The 15475-nt window shown below is 39.7% G+C and overlaps 1 protein-coding gene across 3 annotated transcripts in view; it reads left to right on the top strand.

Moving 5' to 3' along the window:
• Positions 1 to 15475, top strand: part of RABGAP1 (RAB GTPase activating protein 1) — a 545250-nt gene that overhangs the window by 418331 nt on the left and 111444 nt on the right. For all 3 annotated transcript variants that reach the window (XM_029610918.1, XM_029610917.1, XM_029610919.1), the window contains exon 14: positions 10743 to 10856. In XM_029610918.1, coding sequence (XP_029466778.1) covers positions 10743 to 10856 — 114 coding nt within the window. The remainder of the gene's footprint in view (positions 1 to 10742; positions 10857 to 15475) is intronic.

Genomic DNA, 15475 nt, shown 5'->3' with positions numbered 1-15475 from the left:
AAGAGATGGCTGAGGGGGGATATGATAGAGGTGTTTAAAATCATGAGAGGTCTAGAACGGGTAGATGTGAATCGGTTATTTAGTCTTTCGGATAATAGAAATACTAGGGGGCACTCCATGAAGTTAGCATGTGGCACATTTAAAACTAATCGGAGAAAGTTCTTCACTCATCGCACAATTAAACTCTGGAATTTGTTGCCAGAGGATGTGGTTAGTGCAGTTAGTATAGCTGTGTTTAAAAAAGGATTGGATAAGTTCTTGGAGGAGAAGTCCATTACCTGCTATTAATTAAGTTGATTTAGAAAATAGCCACTGCTATTACTAGCAACGGTAACATGAAATAGACTTAGTTTTTGGGTACTTGCCAGGTTCTTATGGCCTGGATTGGCAACTGTTGGAAACAGGATGCTGGGCTTGATGGACCCTTGGTCTGACCCAGTATGGCATGTTCTTATGTTCTTAAATGGCTTTTGAATATGTACAAGCAAACAAAGGTAGAACAAACAAGATTCCAAATACAATGTTATCCAATTAATTATCTTTATTTAATGTTTACAAATTTTTTTAATTTACAGATTCAGAAACTCCCCCACAAGACAATGAGATACATACAAAAAATGTCCCCTATCCTTGACCAAACACATATATTCTCTTAAAACAAGTATACATTCATACCCAAAACGTTTTTACATTGACGAATGACTTACTCACAGATACATTGTAATATATATGTACATTTGGGAATTGTATCTTTCACTTTTAATCAACAGATTTGTTACTAATTCACAATTTACAATGTTACAATGATAAAGGAACTTATTGCGCAAATGAATGTTAAAGTAGAAGTTGTAAGGACACTAAATGAGTGCTGACTTTTACAAGTAAATTAGGAGAAAAATGTATGGACTGTATAGGATCATGATAAATTTCATACTTGAAGATATTTTCAATAAAACTAATGTAAATGAAAAAATGCTGTAATTGCACTTTATTTTCTAATTGCTAAAGGGTTCAATGTGAATTGTAAAAATCAGTTAGATGAATTCCAATGATTTACGTCATATTTTGAATATGTACCCCATCATTTACAACGTCTGTATTATATTTACATGCATTGCTGTGGTGTTAGCTAGAAAACCCTGCAAAACAAGTAAAAGAAAAAAAGGCACATGAAGCCAGTTTGGTATTAGGCCTATGGTAGCACATGTTAGGTGTAGGGTTGACCCTCAGAACGTCAGGAGTAAACAAAATTGCAATTACAATATACTAAACTTCCTATACCAAAATAGAACTAACTGCCAGCATTCAATCCTACCTAGGAAAAGGCAATATTGCAAATATTACACCAGGACCTAAACACCAAAACACCTCCTATTAAGAAAATAGAACAAACCAGGCTGTGTTAGATCCTTACACAAAAACTACAAGCTAGCAGAGTACCTCACCTTGTTCACACATGTTGAACACAGACAGACCCTCACCAAATTCCTAACAGAGATAATGTAAAGTGTCAATAGAAATGTGCAGACAAACTGAATTGGAAACTACAAGCCAGACTGTATGCAGTGCAACTATGAAAAAACAGAAATACCACCATTCCTCATAAAACATCAAACAAAATCAAGAATCATAAATAGTAAAACCATACTAATAAAAATTTAAAATATTTCAAAACAGCTGATGGATAGAATGTCTAATAATTAAAAACTCATATCTTTATCCATTTCCAAAAGTCAATACAATATTTCAAAACAGTTGATACATCAAATATCACCTAATAATTAAAACTAAAAAGGATAAAAAAAAAATCCTCTGCTGTCCATACCTGGGAAATTTTCATTTCCAGATGACCTGAGAATGTCATGGATTAGCAGGGAGAGAGGAGGGGGTTGTTGCATACAAACTTTCTCCATGCTTTCTCTTACACATGCTCAATCATATTCACACATACATGCTTGTTTGCTCTCTCATGCTTAACTGTATACACATACACATGCTCATTTGCAATCTTTCTCTCACATTCAATCACACACATTCTCTTACTCATTCAATCTGTCACATGATAAATCATATACATATACAGGCTTATTCACAGATGCTCATATGCTCTGTCACGCATGCTGAATCATATACGCATACACACTTGTTTGTTCTCTCATGCTCAACTATACACAAGCATACATATGCTTATTCATTCTCTTTCATATGCTCAGTCACACGCGCACACACACACCCTCATGCTTCTCTCACACATGCTCAGTCATACACTCATTCATAAGCTCTCCCTCATATGCTCAGTCATACATACACACACAAGCTATCTCTCACAAGCTCAAACCTCTCACGTGCTCAAATACACACATGCTCATACCTCTCTCTCGCATACTCGAGACACACACATGGGCTCTCTCTCACAAGCTCAATCAGACACATGCTCATACCTCTCACATCCTCAATCGTACACACACACATACATGCTCATACCTCTGTCGCATGCTCAAACACACACACGCTCATACCTCTCTGTCGCATGCTCAATAATACATACACACAAGCGCTCTCACATGCTCAAACATATTTGCTCATACCTCTCTCACATGCTCAGTCATACACACACTCAGGTGCTCCCTCACATGTTTAATCATACACACATACATAGACTCTCTCACAAGCTCATACCTCTCACATGCTCAGTCAGACACACACATGCTCATATCTCTCTCTCGCACATTAGGTTATACACATATACACACATTGGTACTCTCCCACATGCTCAATCAGACCCACACTCATAGACTCCCTCTCTCTCTCTCTCAACTAGCCTTCAGGGGCACTGAAGCATGGGGAGGGAAGCCAGTGTTTCTGGGTATCGTGCGGGCCACAATGCTTCTGTTCATTGCTGCTCCTTGAGGCCCTGCCGGCCGCACTACTTTTCATTGCCAAGCAGGGAAAGGGAGGAAAAGACCAATGCTTTTTGCGTCCCTGGGGCCACGCTGCTCGGCACTACTGAGGCGGGGGAAGGAGGAGACATGTTTTTTGCTGCCCTATGGGCAGCGCTACATTTCATTGAGAGGGTGGGGCAGAAGGGGGGTCAGGAGTGTGAGTCACGCTGTTCTTCATTGGCCTGGTTGGAGGAAGGAGGAAGAGAGAGAGTTTTCGAGCTCCGCAGGTCGCGTTGCTATATACTGCCAGGGCGGGGAAGAGGAGGCTGGAGTCCGATAGTTCTCACGCGACGGCGCCCCTAGAGGATGGCATCTAGGACTGAGGCCACATTGGCCATAGGCTAACTACGGTTTTGTATGCAACAAGCTAATTATGTGGTTTCTCCTGTTATCACAGAAGGCTTAGGGGCACTGATCGTGCCATACAGCAGATAGACCCATGTTTCCCAACCAGTTGGGTTTTCAGTTTTGTCACACTTAATATGCATAATATAGGTTTGCATACCCTGGGTCTCCATGTTCATTATGGATACCCTTACGGATCTTCATTTTCAGTTTTTATTTTACCCGGGGAGTTCAATGTAATACAAGAAAATCTGTGGAAAAATGGCTCTTCCACTAATTTTTTTCTGTTATAACAAATTTTTGCCACTGATACTCTTTGTCATCACATAGGTTGAAATTCCCAGGCAAAATAAAAAATGAAAACAAAGGTCCCTAGATATCCTGAAAACCGGCTGATTGGGACTCCCTCCAGGAGAGGGTTGTTAGGAAATATTGAGACAGACACAAGCAGGCTGATGCAATATTAAGCGCTGACTGCAGCACATGGCTCAAACCCGCGATTGGACACGCATCCATAACCCCCCATGCACAACGGGGGTTAGCACATCCAAAACGCACATGTAGGTAATAGCGCTCATCACATGTAAATGCATGTTGATGAGGCTATTATCTAGTCTCCCCGACATGCATATTTTTATTCGCCAAAATTAACACTTGCCTCGAGTAGGCATTAATTTTGGAGGAGCCCAAAAAGTATACAGAAAAGCAGAAAATACTGCTTTTCTGTACTTGCTCCGACTTAATATCGTGGTAATATTAAATCAGAGGAACTAAAAAATTAGAATGACCTGAAAAACAAAAAAAAAAATAAAATAAAAACTAACTTGTGGCTGTGCATAGGTTAGGAAAAGGGATGCTCTAAAATTGAGCATCCCTTTTACTAACCGGCTGACAGCCTCTTCTCCCGGGCGCCCACTGCTGAGGAGGCCCTAGGGGTATGCAATTTCCCCATGAGCCTCCTTTTTACTGCGGCACCCGATTTAAATATTAAATCGGGCACCTGGGAGAGGTGGATCGGTGCGCATTAAGGGAGCGAGTGCTCAATCAAGAGTACACGTTTAACGAGTGCAATATTGCATTGGCCTGCAAGAGAGACATCCCCACATCTAGATAGGCCCAAAGAGATGCACTGTACACACTGTACATAGAGATAAACAGATCACAACACACACTCACACACAGGGGAGAGAGGAAATAATCACAGCAACATGTTTTGTCTTGGATGAAATGCAGCAAGCAAACAAAAAAACCCAACCAAATAGAAATAAAGTAAAAGGACTGGCCAAGCATACAGATATGCCTTAAGTTTTCCTCTCTTCCATCTCTGGCCCCTCCCCTTCCCCCACCATACTTTTATCCCCTCAACCGTCTCTTAACAGGGAGTCTCCCATGAGACAGAGCTGCTCTGGGGATTGATTCCTCTTAAGGATACCAAGTTCACCTGAGTCTCAGAACAACCACCTAACACAACTAGCTTAGGACTTAGTTTTCCCTTTTCCACATCCTGCTCCTCTGAGACACTCTGGCCTCTACTCCTACCTCAACACTTATCCCCTCACACTTGTCTGTCAACATGGAGTCTCAGATCAGAGACTCACGCTGGGAATTCAATCCACCTTAAGACCGTCACCTCAGTCTGAGGCAGCAGTTGGAGTTGCCTGAAACAATTGTACAATCCTAGGAGTTTCACTTTCTCCACAGTATTCTGGGCAAGAACTATAATCATTTCAGACTCCTGCATCCTCTCCCCTCACCCTTCCATTAAATAGAAACCAGAATGCTCTGGCGGTCCCTTCTTTGAAGCAGCTTTCTTTCTCTGAGCCTCTAGGGAGTCAAGCTCAGCACAGCAGTTTTGTTTATTTTAAAATGATGATTGACCTGCAGCAGCCAGCGTCCCCCTGAAGTTTATTCGGTGATCCCATGTTTACGCATCCCTGCACTAGGATATAGTACTATAAATTGGAGAAGGAGACTTTTTTTTTTTTAATTCACTTTCTCTATATTTATGGGTTTGGTGCAGACCAGGCACAGTTTCCTTCCCCACTGGGTCTCCAGGCCCCTGCAGAGCTTATCAGGGAGCTGCATTCTTCCAGGGAGACTTTCTGATAAGCTTATGGGATGAAGGGGGAAGGGGGCAGGGTTTTAGAAAGAATCTGACTGTGAGAGACTGTGAACAAAGGTCTACACTGAAGAAAAATATTGCTTTTATTGAAAATCTATTTAAGGGTTCATGGCTCTGAATTTTAGTGGTTTCTACACTCAGGAAACATGCCAGTTTTGAGCCAGCTAAGTTAGTTTCTTTAAAGGGGAATGCCCTAAGCCTGCAATGTTTTAATTAACTTTTTAAATAACTAAATAGGCATCACTCAGTAAATGTATTTGTTACCTTGCCTAAATTTATTTTTGTCCCTTTAGCCACATCTTAGCTTTCTGGCAGCAGTCAACACTTGTTTTTATCCTTGGGTACAGACTTCTGAGATCTCTTCCTACAGAAATGAAAGCTCAGAAAACAGTCCTCGGATACTTTCTTTATAGACTGGAGATAGACTATTAGAGCCATCATGCCAGAATATCTGTATTGTGTGTATGTCTATATTTTTGTGTTAAAGGTATTTGATCTTAATACAAACAATAGAATCCTAGGGTTTTTCTTTGATCATAGCCAATAGTTTCCTTGCTACATACATGGTGTGTTTAGCAGCTCATATCACTTTTTTATTTATCTGATTTTTATATTCCGCTTTTCAGCACTTCAAAGCGGATTACAATCTAAGTACCTGATTCACTAAGGGTTTTTCCCATAGACACAAAATGGGAGAAAAGTGTTAATGAATCTGGCCCCAAGTTTGTACCTGAGGTAACAGAGGGTAATGTCACTTACCCGAAGTCACAAGGAGTGGCAATGGAATTTGAACCTGGGTCTCCAGCCCTCTGCTTTAACCACTAAGCTACTCCACTTATGTAGTTAGACAGACTTCTAGGCCTGCTGACATGTCTATGAAATAATACTGTTCTCATTTTCAAAGAGAGCTGCTGTGGATAGGAGGTCTCCTCATGCCATAATACAAGGATCCAAAAAAGGGAGAGAACATGAAAAGGAATGTGGGAAGATCACTAAAGTGAATGGATTATTACTACTGTGCAGTAGAACTATATGTACACAGAGACATTTCAATTCCTCTTTCACTCTCATCGGCCATCCTAACAAGATAAAGCCAGTGAATGCCAAGCAGTTGCCAGTGATGTCCTTGTGCATTTGTTTTATTGTCCATTTTTTTTTTATTTATATTCCTCCTTTTAAAGCAGATTACATGCTGGTACTGTAGGTATTTCCCTGTCCCTAGAGGGCTTATCTAAAGGGATAATTTTCAAAAGGATTTGCACATGTAAAAGAAGCATATATCATAACAATTTTTAAAAACCTATTTACATGCAGGGACGGTAACTTTAAAACAAACGTGTAGGCATCCAAATATATGTGTGTATGGATGCGCAGCAAGATGTGCTGAAGTTTTATATCCTGCATGCAGATTATAAAATAGGCTTGGGACATGTATGTGTGCTCATAATTTTAAGCAGGTACTCGCACAGCAGGGAAATGACGGCATGTGCATATCCAGGAAATGACCAGTTGAACCAGTTTGCCCACCAATTTGTCTAGTCAATATGTCCTCAAGACCCCCCTGGTTCTTTAGCCTGCACTCCCCCACAGTTGAGCTAGATCTCTCAGGCAGTTCATATATGACTTACCCCTCATCAATAGAAGTAACTTTGCACCGAAATGGACCTGGATGTGCGCCCATGCATGAAGCTATATATATATTACATCTCTTGGCCCTGCCATGGAATGCCTATGCCCTACTCATATTCCACCGCTTTTTTTCTCCAATGCGAGATATTCTTGCTCTGTACTTGTGCACATATGTGGCAACTTTATATACTCAACCAGCGATACATAAATGTGCATCTCCATGTTTTGCCGTGCATATCACTTTTAAAATTCACCTTTTAAAGTACAAAACCTATTGACAATTCAGTATTGTAGGAATTTTCAAAATCTCACACACAAAACGAGGTTTAAATACGTAAATCTTTTTTAAATTACCTCCTAAGTTTGTACTTGAACATTGGAGAGTGAAGTGTCTTGCCCAAAGTGTCAGTGGGATTTGAATCTCGGCTTCCCTGGTTTGCAGCATGCTACTCCAATCATTGGGCAACTCTTTCCATTCCCTGTATGCAGTAATTTTCTCTTGCAATCTTGTAAAAGATTGAATGCATTGTTTTATGTCTATGGGTACAGTTTTAAGGGCATGAAAAATGAAAATTAAAATGTCTGATGTTATGTTAAGAACATCCCCACAATTTTCCATATTCTTCAGAAGAACATAACATAAGACTTGCCATACTGGGTCAGACCAAGGGTCCATCAAGACCAGTACCCTGTTTCCAACAATGGCCAAGCCAGGTCACAAGTACCTGTCAGGATTCCAAGGGCTGGATAGATTCCAAGTTGCTTATCCTAAGAATAAGCAGTGGATTTCTGCAACTCTACTTTAATAAAAGTTTCCTCCAGGAACTTGCCCAAACCTTTTTTAAACACAGCTATACTAATAGCTTTCACCACATCCTCTGCCAATGAATTCCAGAGCTTAATTATGCATTGAGGAAAAAATATTTTCTCTTATTAGTTTTAAATGTATTACCCAATAACATCATTGTGTGTCCCCTGGTCTTTGTACTTTTCAAAAGAGTAAACAACTGATTAACATTCTCTCGTTCCATTCCACTCGTTATTTTATAGACCTCTATCATATCTTCTCTCAGCTGTCTCTTCTCCAAGCTGAAGAGTCCTAACCTCTTTAGCCTTTCTTCATAGGGGGAATTGTTTCATCCCCTTTATCATCTTGTTGCCTTTCTCAGTACTTTTTCCAATTCTGCTATATCGTTCTTGAAATGTGGAGACCAGAACTGAGCACAATACTCAAGATGGTCACACGATGGAGCGATGCAAAGGCATTATGATATTCTCTGTTTTATTCTCCATTCCTTTCCTAATAATCCATAGCATTCTGTTTGCTTTTTTGGCTGCTGCTGCACACTGAGCAGAAGATTTCATCATATTTTCAACAGTCACCTAGATCTTTTTCCTGAGTGGTAACTCCTAATGTGGAACCTTGCATTTTGTAGCTATAATTTGGGTTACTCTTTGCTTATCTTATAGAGACTACACTTATAATCAGGTCACAGCTTTTATAAGTAAACAAGTTTTTCATGTTTAGTGATATTTAAGGATATATTTTTCAGAAAAATTGATTTTAGTAAGAAACAAAAGATGGTTTATACCCTGGATGGGTAAGTGATGGAGTCCTAGCGCTGTTATCTGAGGACTGATTGAGGCCCATTGAGTGGTGTGAGGCAGCAGATTGCATCATTTGCGCGTCTCTTCCAATACCTATTCCAGCTTATTTTAATTTGTAGTTAACACTTTGGTATGATATATTAACATACTCAATATTTACCTCTCTGCTTTTGGTATTTTTTTTTTTATTTTTAAACAAAATCCATGCCTGAGCTAAACTTTTAACCTTTGCAGTTGCTCCTTTCAGTATTTTTCCTAACCATTTTCCTCATTTTATCAGTCACCTTTTTGAAAGTTAAAAACTGTCATAGTAGATTTCTTTTTTTGTACTCCTTCCAGTTAAATCAAATTTAATAATGTTGTGATCTCTATTGCCAAGTGGCTCCAACACTGTTGCCTCTCGCACCAAATCTTGTGTTCCACTAAGGACTAGGTCTAAAATAGATTCCCATTTTGTTGGTTCTTACCAGCTGCTCCATGAAGAGGTCATTTATTTCATCTAGGAACTTCACTTCTCTCCCATGTCCTGATGTAACATTCACCCAGTCAATACTGGGATAATTGAAATCACCCGTTATTACTGTGCTGCTGATTTTGTTAGCTTCCCTAATTTCTTTGGTCCTTTGAAATGGAAAATGTGTACAGAGCTCTAGATACCATATGATAACATTTCATGCTATAAATATTATGTATATTAAATATACATATATATATTATGTATATTAAATATATATTATGTATATTAAATATTAAATATCCTACCTTATGGAACTCCATCCCCCCAGATCTTAGAATGGAACCCAGCATCTCAACCTTCAAGAAAAGACTTAAGACCTGGCTGTTTACGCAGGCCTTTCCTAACTCCAACATTATTTAACTCCCAACTATCAACACACATCGCCAGCAATATCATTAATAGCCACCTCTTACAATGTTATTATATGTAATTATCTGATCTTCATTTTCCTTCTTACTCCAAGTTCTATATTTCCTTGTTACATGTAACTGCTTTTTCTGCACTATTGTTCACGTTGTTAAGTTTATTATAATTTGCACTCCTGTTTCTTGTGAACCAGCATGATGGGACTATCGTCTTGAATGTTGGTATATAAAAAACTTAAATAAATAAAAAATAAATAAATAAATATTAATATTCTAGGACAAAATTAAAAGCCCTTTTTGGCTCATTTTTTCTTTATTCTTTTATGCCTGTTAGCTGCATATTTAGAGATTTCACACTAAACCTTGCATGCTTCCATTTTGTTGAGAAGAAATTATTTAAGAGAAATGACCTGTATTTCATCACTTCTATTAACAAAAAGACATTTTTCACAGCTATCTTCAAAGCTCTAAGCACTTTCCTTTAAAATAAGGCATGAGGAAGTGATGACAATCCAGTTAACAAAGTTGTGTGTAGCTACATGTGATATCTGTTTGCTCAACAGAATTATGAACCTGAATAGTGAATTATGCTTTCTGTTTTCGTTGTAAAATAACTAAACAGTTTCTCTTGTTTTTGTGGGGGGATGTTTAATAATTTTTATTTTAAATTAAAGTTTAACAAATTGAAAAATCCTACAGTAAAAAAAAGCCCTAGAAAAATGGTCAAATTAATAAGTTTGGCTCCTATCTTACCATGTATCCAGTATACCTATGTGCATTTTTTGGTGCATGTTGTAAAATCTAAACTACATATACTGCAACATTATTCATATATATCCATTAAAATAAATTTGAATTGATTTTATTTACAGAAGAGACAATCTATAAATTGAAATATAAATAAATGGTTTCAAACAGATCTTCTTAAGAATTCTTTTTATAAGATAATCTGGGCAAAAATAAAATTTTGTGGAGTGGGAAGAATAAGAAAAGTAGAGAAAAGTCTTAAGATCTTCCATTCAAGAGCATCTGTAGTAACTACCTATTTTCTATTGTCAGTTCAGTTTCTGCTTTAAAAAAAAAAAAAAAAGCTATCTCGGATGAAGCTGTACTATTTCACCATTAGTCCCAAATACAAAGTGTGTTTCAATTACTTGTAGATGAAACATTTTTCTTGTTTGCTAATTGTTGGGGGGTGTTTGGTGTTTCCACAGGAATCTCCTCAAGATAGCGCAATCACCCGGGATATCAATCGCACATTCCCAGCTCATGATTACTTTAAGGATACTGGAGGAGATGGCCAGGATTCCCTGTACAAAATATGCAAGGTACTGTATAACAGCTTGGCCAAAAGTTTTCAATTCATATATTTTAAACCTCTCTGCTTTGTTTTACATACAGTACTGTATCCACACATGCAAAATATACTATTCATAATTGCCTCATAAAGAAATTACTATAGTTATTAACAATATCTTGATTCAAAGTACAGTATAGTTGGCAGTACTTTTAGGCCAGTGTATTAAGGTGCACTCTGTTGAGCGCACACTTTTTTTTAGTGCAGTCTTTACTGTTGATGCAATAAGGAGCTTTGTATACAATATATATACAGATAGCACCATCTTGTGCAAATCCCATGCTAATGATGGCATTAGCTATTACCTCCCAGTGCAGAGAGATGCACTGGCTTAACTCATATTTTCTTAGCGCTGGGAACTTAACTCCTAGTCAGAGGTGGAGTAACCTTTCCAGAGCTAATGTTAGTCTATGGGGAGGAGCTGCAGTTTGGTGCAACGAAAGCATTTTTTGTGCACATAAATCATTTTATGTGCAAAAACACAAAGCATGTTTTTTTTTGCACATAAGAGGGGAGGAGAAGGTGGCCTTTTCCCTGCCCCATGCTTTTTTTCTGTTGTGCTGGATCCTGCTCCCTGTCCAGACAGGGAGCTTGGCCTGTGGCTGGGAGCTAACGTTGCCTCTGCCGCAGGCCCAAGGACTTCTGTGGTTTTCGGTAGCTGGAGACTCCTTTGGTGAAACCAGAAAATAACTATTGTGTGCACTTCTCCTGCAGCTGCCACTTTTCCCAGCTCGTAAATCATCTTTTATGCATGCAGAAATGATTTGTGAGCCAGGAGAAGCTGCTGCCACAGTTGCAGGAGGAGATTTGAGGACAGGTTATTTTTATGTTGAAGATAAATGCAGGCTTGTGTACACATAAATTACATCCTCCCTCTTCTGAGTTAAAATGTTAGCTCAACCTATGCAAAAGCTTGAGCACACGTTTTGACTTGTTTTGCATGTTTAACTCCCCGATACATTAGCATACCATTTGCTTACTGCATCCAGAATTAAATTTTTTTCCCATGTGGGTTAAAAAGAAAATACAGCACAGTTTTACTGTTCACCTTATTGCATCTGGCCCTTTATTTGGCTTATATGGATGTTACTACACTGTAGTTTTCACAGATGCTAGACAGATGCCTTGGACAACTGGACTGCCTTTCCTACTATGTAATATCCTCTTTCTATTTTGTTGATAAAGGACCCTTTACATGATTCAAACTGTTCTTTAATCAGTACAACAAAGTTCTGTATCTTGTGCAAGTCTTGTTCTTTCAAATGCAACGCATTGTAAGAGCGAATTTTCCATTTGAAAATGCTGAGTAATTTACTTCACCATAAAGATAAACAAAAAAGATGATTTTTTTCTTTTTTTTTTTCCAAAATGCATAGAAAAAAATCTATTGCCTGCTATGTCATATGTCACCAGGACATTAGTTTAGCTGGGTAACAAAACCCTGCCATAGTCCAAGTATCTATTGCCAAGTGGGGTTTATTGGATTGCAGTCTCGATAAAATAATCCCAGAATATTTGGGAATAAATGACAGCGTCAACACACAGGACTTTGTAGTTTTTATCCTCAACTTGTCTGTATTTTTCTTTTAATACTTTTTATTTATATTACTCCTTCATGCACAAAGTGCTCAAAGCATGCTACAACATAACACAATTCATTAAATCCTAACTATCTGAGGGGTAGGGGTTTACAGTTGCTATTTTTTGCCCTACCTTGATTTATTACGATCATACTCCTTCTGTAAGATAATCATGGTTGCCAAAATATGAAGGCTACCATAAGAGTACTTGTTAACATCAGACTGCAGCTCACAGGTTCACTGTGAACTTAGCTGAAGTTTCTACACTTGAACATAAAATATGTTTAAACAGGTTTTTTTTAAACTTTGACTTAGTATCTGGACTGTTCACAGATGATCAATAAGAAAATCAAGGGTGTGTATGAATGTCCATTGGGGATGTGCAGTGGCAAAATTTTCATTTAGGTTAATTTATTTGTTTCTTAGTCACCTCCATTTATTTGGTTTGTTTCAAACAAAAAAAAAAATTTATTTGTTCCATTCATTTTTTCATTTTCCATTAAAGTCAAAATTGGGATTTTCTAATCAATTCTAATGAAACGTGCGGCTAGAAATTATCAGAAGGGGGAAGGAGAGTTCCAAAGCATTGACTGTGACAGAGTGTCACCAAAAATGGCATGAATAGCCTAAAGCATTGTAAAGAGGCCAAAGGGTACCAGTAGTGGCAGGAGTTATCCAAGGCACCATGAGAGGAGCAAAACAAGCAGAAAAAGGACGAGGCTACCCTAAGGCTTCAAAAGAGAGCACCAATAATAGTATTGTGAAACCCCCCAAAAAAGCACGAGAGGAGCAAACTGGCACCAAGAGTGACATGAACATCCTAAGGCACTATGAAGGGGGAAAATACACTAGGCAGTGATAGAAGAACAAAGCAGTACAAAGAGTGGCATGAAAACCCCAAGATACTGACGGCCAGATTTTTAATGGGCCACTCGCAAAAAACACAGGGGTTACACATGCAGCTGGGCCTTACACGCGCTGCACGCGTATCCCCTGTTACACGCACAAGAGCCAGGCCTCGGCAGAGGGGTGGTCCAGGGGCAGGGCTAGAGGTGCCCGGTACGACGGCCATTTGCCGCTTTGCCGGGGGATCTCGCGCTGGCAGGGTGCTGGCGTGCGCAACTTGCTACAGCTCCTTTGCAGGAGCAAAAAGAGAGGTTAATAAAATGGGGGGCGCACTAGGATAGGGATAGGGGGCGGGTAGGATAGGGGAAGGGAAAGAGAGGTTAGGGTAGGGGGTAGGGAAGTTCCCTCCCAGTCCGCTCTTTAATTGGAATGGACTGGGAGGGAACTGGAGAAGCCGGACGATGCGTCATCGCGTGATTATGGCGTATGTCTACCCCTCCCTTGTGCGTGCCGCCAGCAATTTTATAACATGCGCACACCGGCACATGCATGTTATAAAATTTTGCGTCCATGTGTGCGCGTGTTCTTTTTTTAAATCTACCCCAATGAGAGGTACAAAGCAGCCCCCCACAGTGGCAAAAACATCTCAAGGTATAGAGTCTAGGGTGTTGAAGCAAGACTCCCAAGGAGTAGTGTGAGGAGCAGGACAGCAAGGTAGAATGGTAAATAAAACAAAACAAAACAAAAAAAAACCTGCAAAGTATAGAATAAGTGGTATAGAAGCAAGGCAGAGTGTTAGCAAGATACACCTAGTCAGCATGGCAGCTAGGCCCCTAAGATGTAGCATCAGCAGCAGGGCAGCAAGGCAGAGTGGCAGAAGAACTCCCGAGATGTAGAATCTGGAGTATGACAACAAGGTAGTTAGACCCCCCCCTAAAGTGTAGAGTTTTGGATATGGCAGCAAGGCTCAGTGGTAGCAAGACCCCCCCAAGGCAGTACATCAGGGCTATGGTGGCAAGGCAGAGTAGCAGCAAGACCCCTTCCTCTCCACCTCCCCCCCCCCCCCCCAAGGTGTAGCATCAGGTTTAGGGCAGCTTCACCTTGATAGGTCCTTTACACTTTTGCCTATCTTGGCTCCATCCTGCCTTATATCTAATTCAGGAATTTCTTGATTGCCATAACACTGCAGTACTTTTCAATAGGCCATAGGCTTGAATGGAAAACAAACAAATGAAAAGAAAATTGTTTAAATTCATGGACACTCTCCATTCATTTCGGAGGTCCACAAATGAAACAAAAATGGTCTCATGTCTTCTATTTTACCTATTTGCTTCAAATGAATGCATATCCCTAATGTCCATCAAACTAGATTGCTTCAGTGTCAACTAGAAAACTTAGAATTGGACTCCCTTGCAAATTTGAATCATCTACAAGACCACTACCTGTAGATCCCGAGTTGCTGTTGGAAAGAATAGGTTAAGATAAACAGAAAATACTTCTTAACCACATTGAGACTCTTGGGTGTCCATGCTACAGTGAACCCCATTGTAACTTTTTTTTCTCTGTAACACTGAAATTGTTTATTTCTCACAGTACAAGCAGGATGGTAGTCCTCACATATGGGTGACATCATAGGATGGAGCCCCATCACGGAACATTTTTGTCAAAGTTTCTAGAACTTTGATTGGCACCTACTGGGCATGCCCAGCATGGCACTAAACCTGCAGCCAGCAGGGGTCCCCCTTCAGTCTTCTTTTTTCCACGCAGCAGTAGCCACGCAGGTTAAGGAGCTCCACAGAGATTCCTGACAGGAATTTTCCTCACGAAATTACTAAAAAGTTTCATACCCCACAGGGGTCCCTCCTTTGAATTTTTTGACTCCGCAGTACTCCGGTAAGTTTTTACCTGTTTTCGGTTGATTCCTGTCTAGTTTGGCCCTCACGGCCTACTGGCTGTCGACCGTACCGTGGCAAAAATATTTCAAGGGCCATGGCGTCTGGGTTCCATCGGTGTCTGGACTGTACTCGCACCATGTCCATAACAGACCCGCATAAAGTCTGTGTAATGTGTCTTGGGTGCGAGCATGATGTCCTGACTTGCACCAAATGTGCCTTAATGACACCAAAAGGTTGCAAGGCCAGAATAGAGTCAATGGAACTTATCT

Source organism: Rhinatrema bivittatum, chromosome 8 (genome assembly GCF_901001135.1).
Source record: "Rhinatrema bivittatum chromosome 8, aRhiBiv1.1, whole genome shotgun sequence".
Lineage (NCBI taxonomy): Eukaryota > Metazoa > Chordata > Amphibia > Gymnophiona > Rhinatrematidae > Rhinatrema > Rhinatrema bivittatum.
The sequence above is the reverse complement of the archived record's forward strand: the minus strand, read 5'-3'. Positions and strand labels throughout refer to the sequence as shown.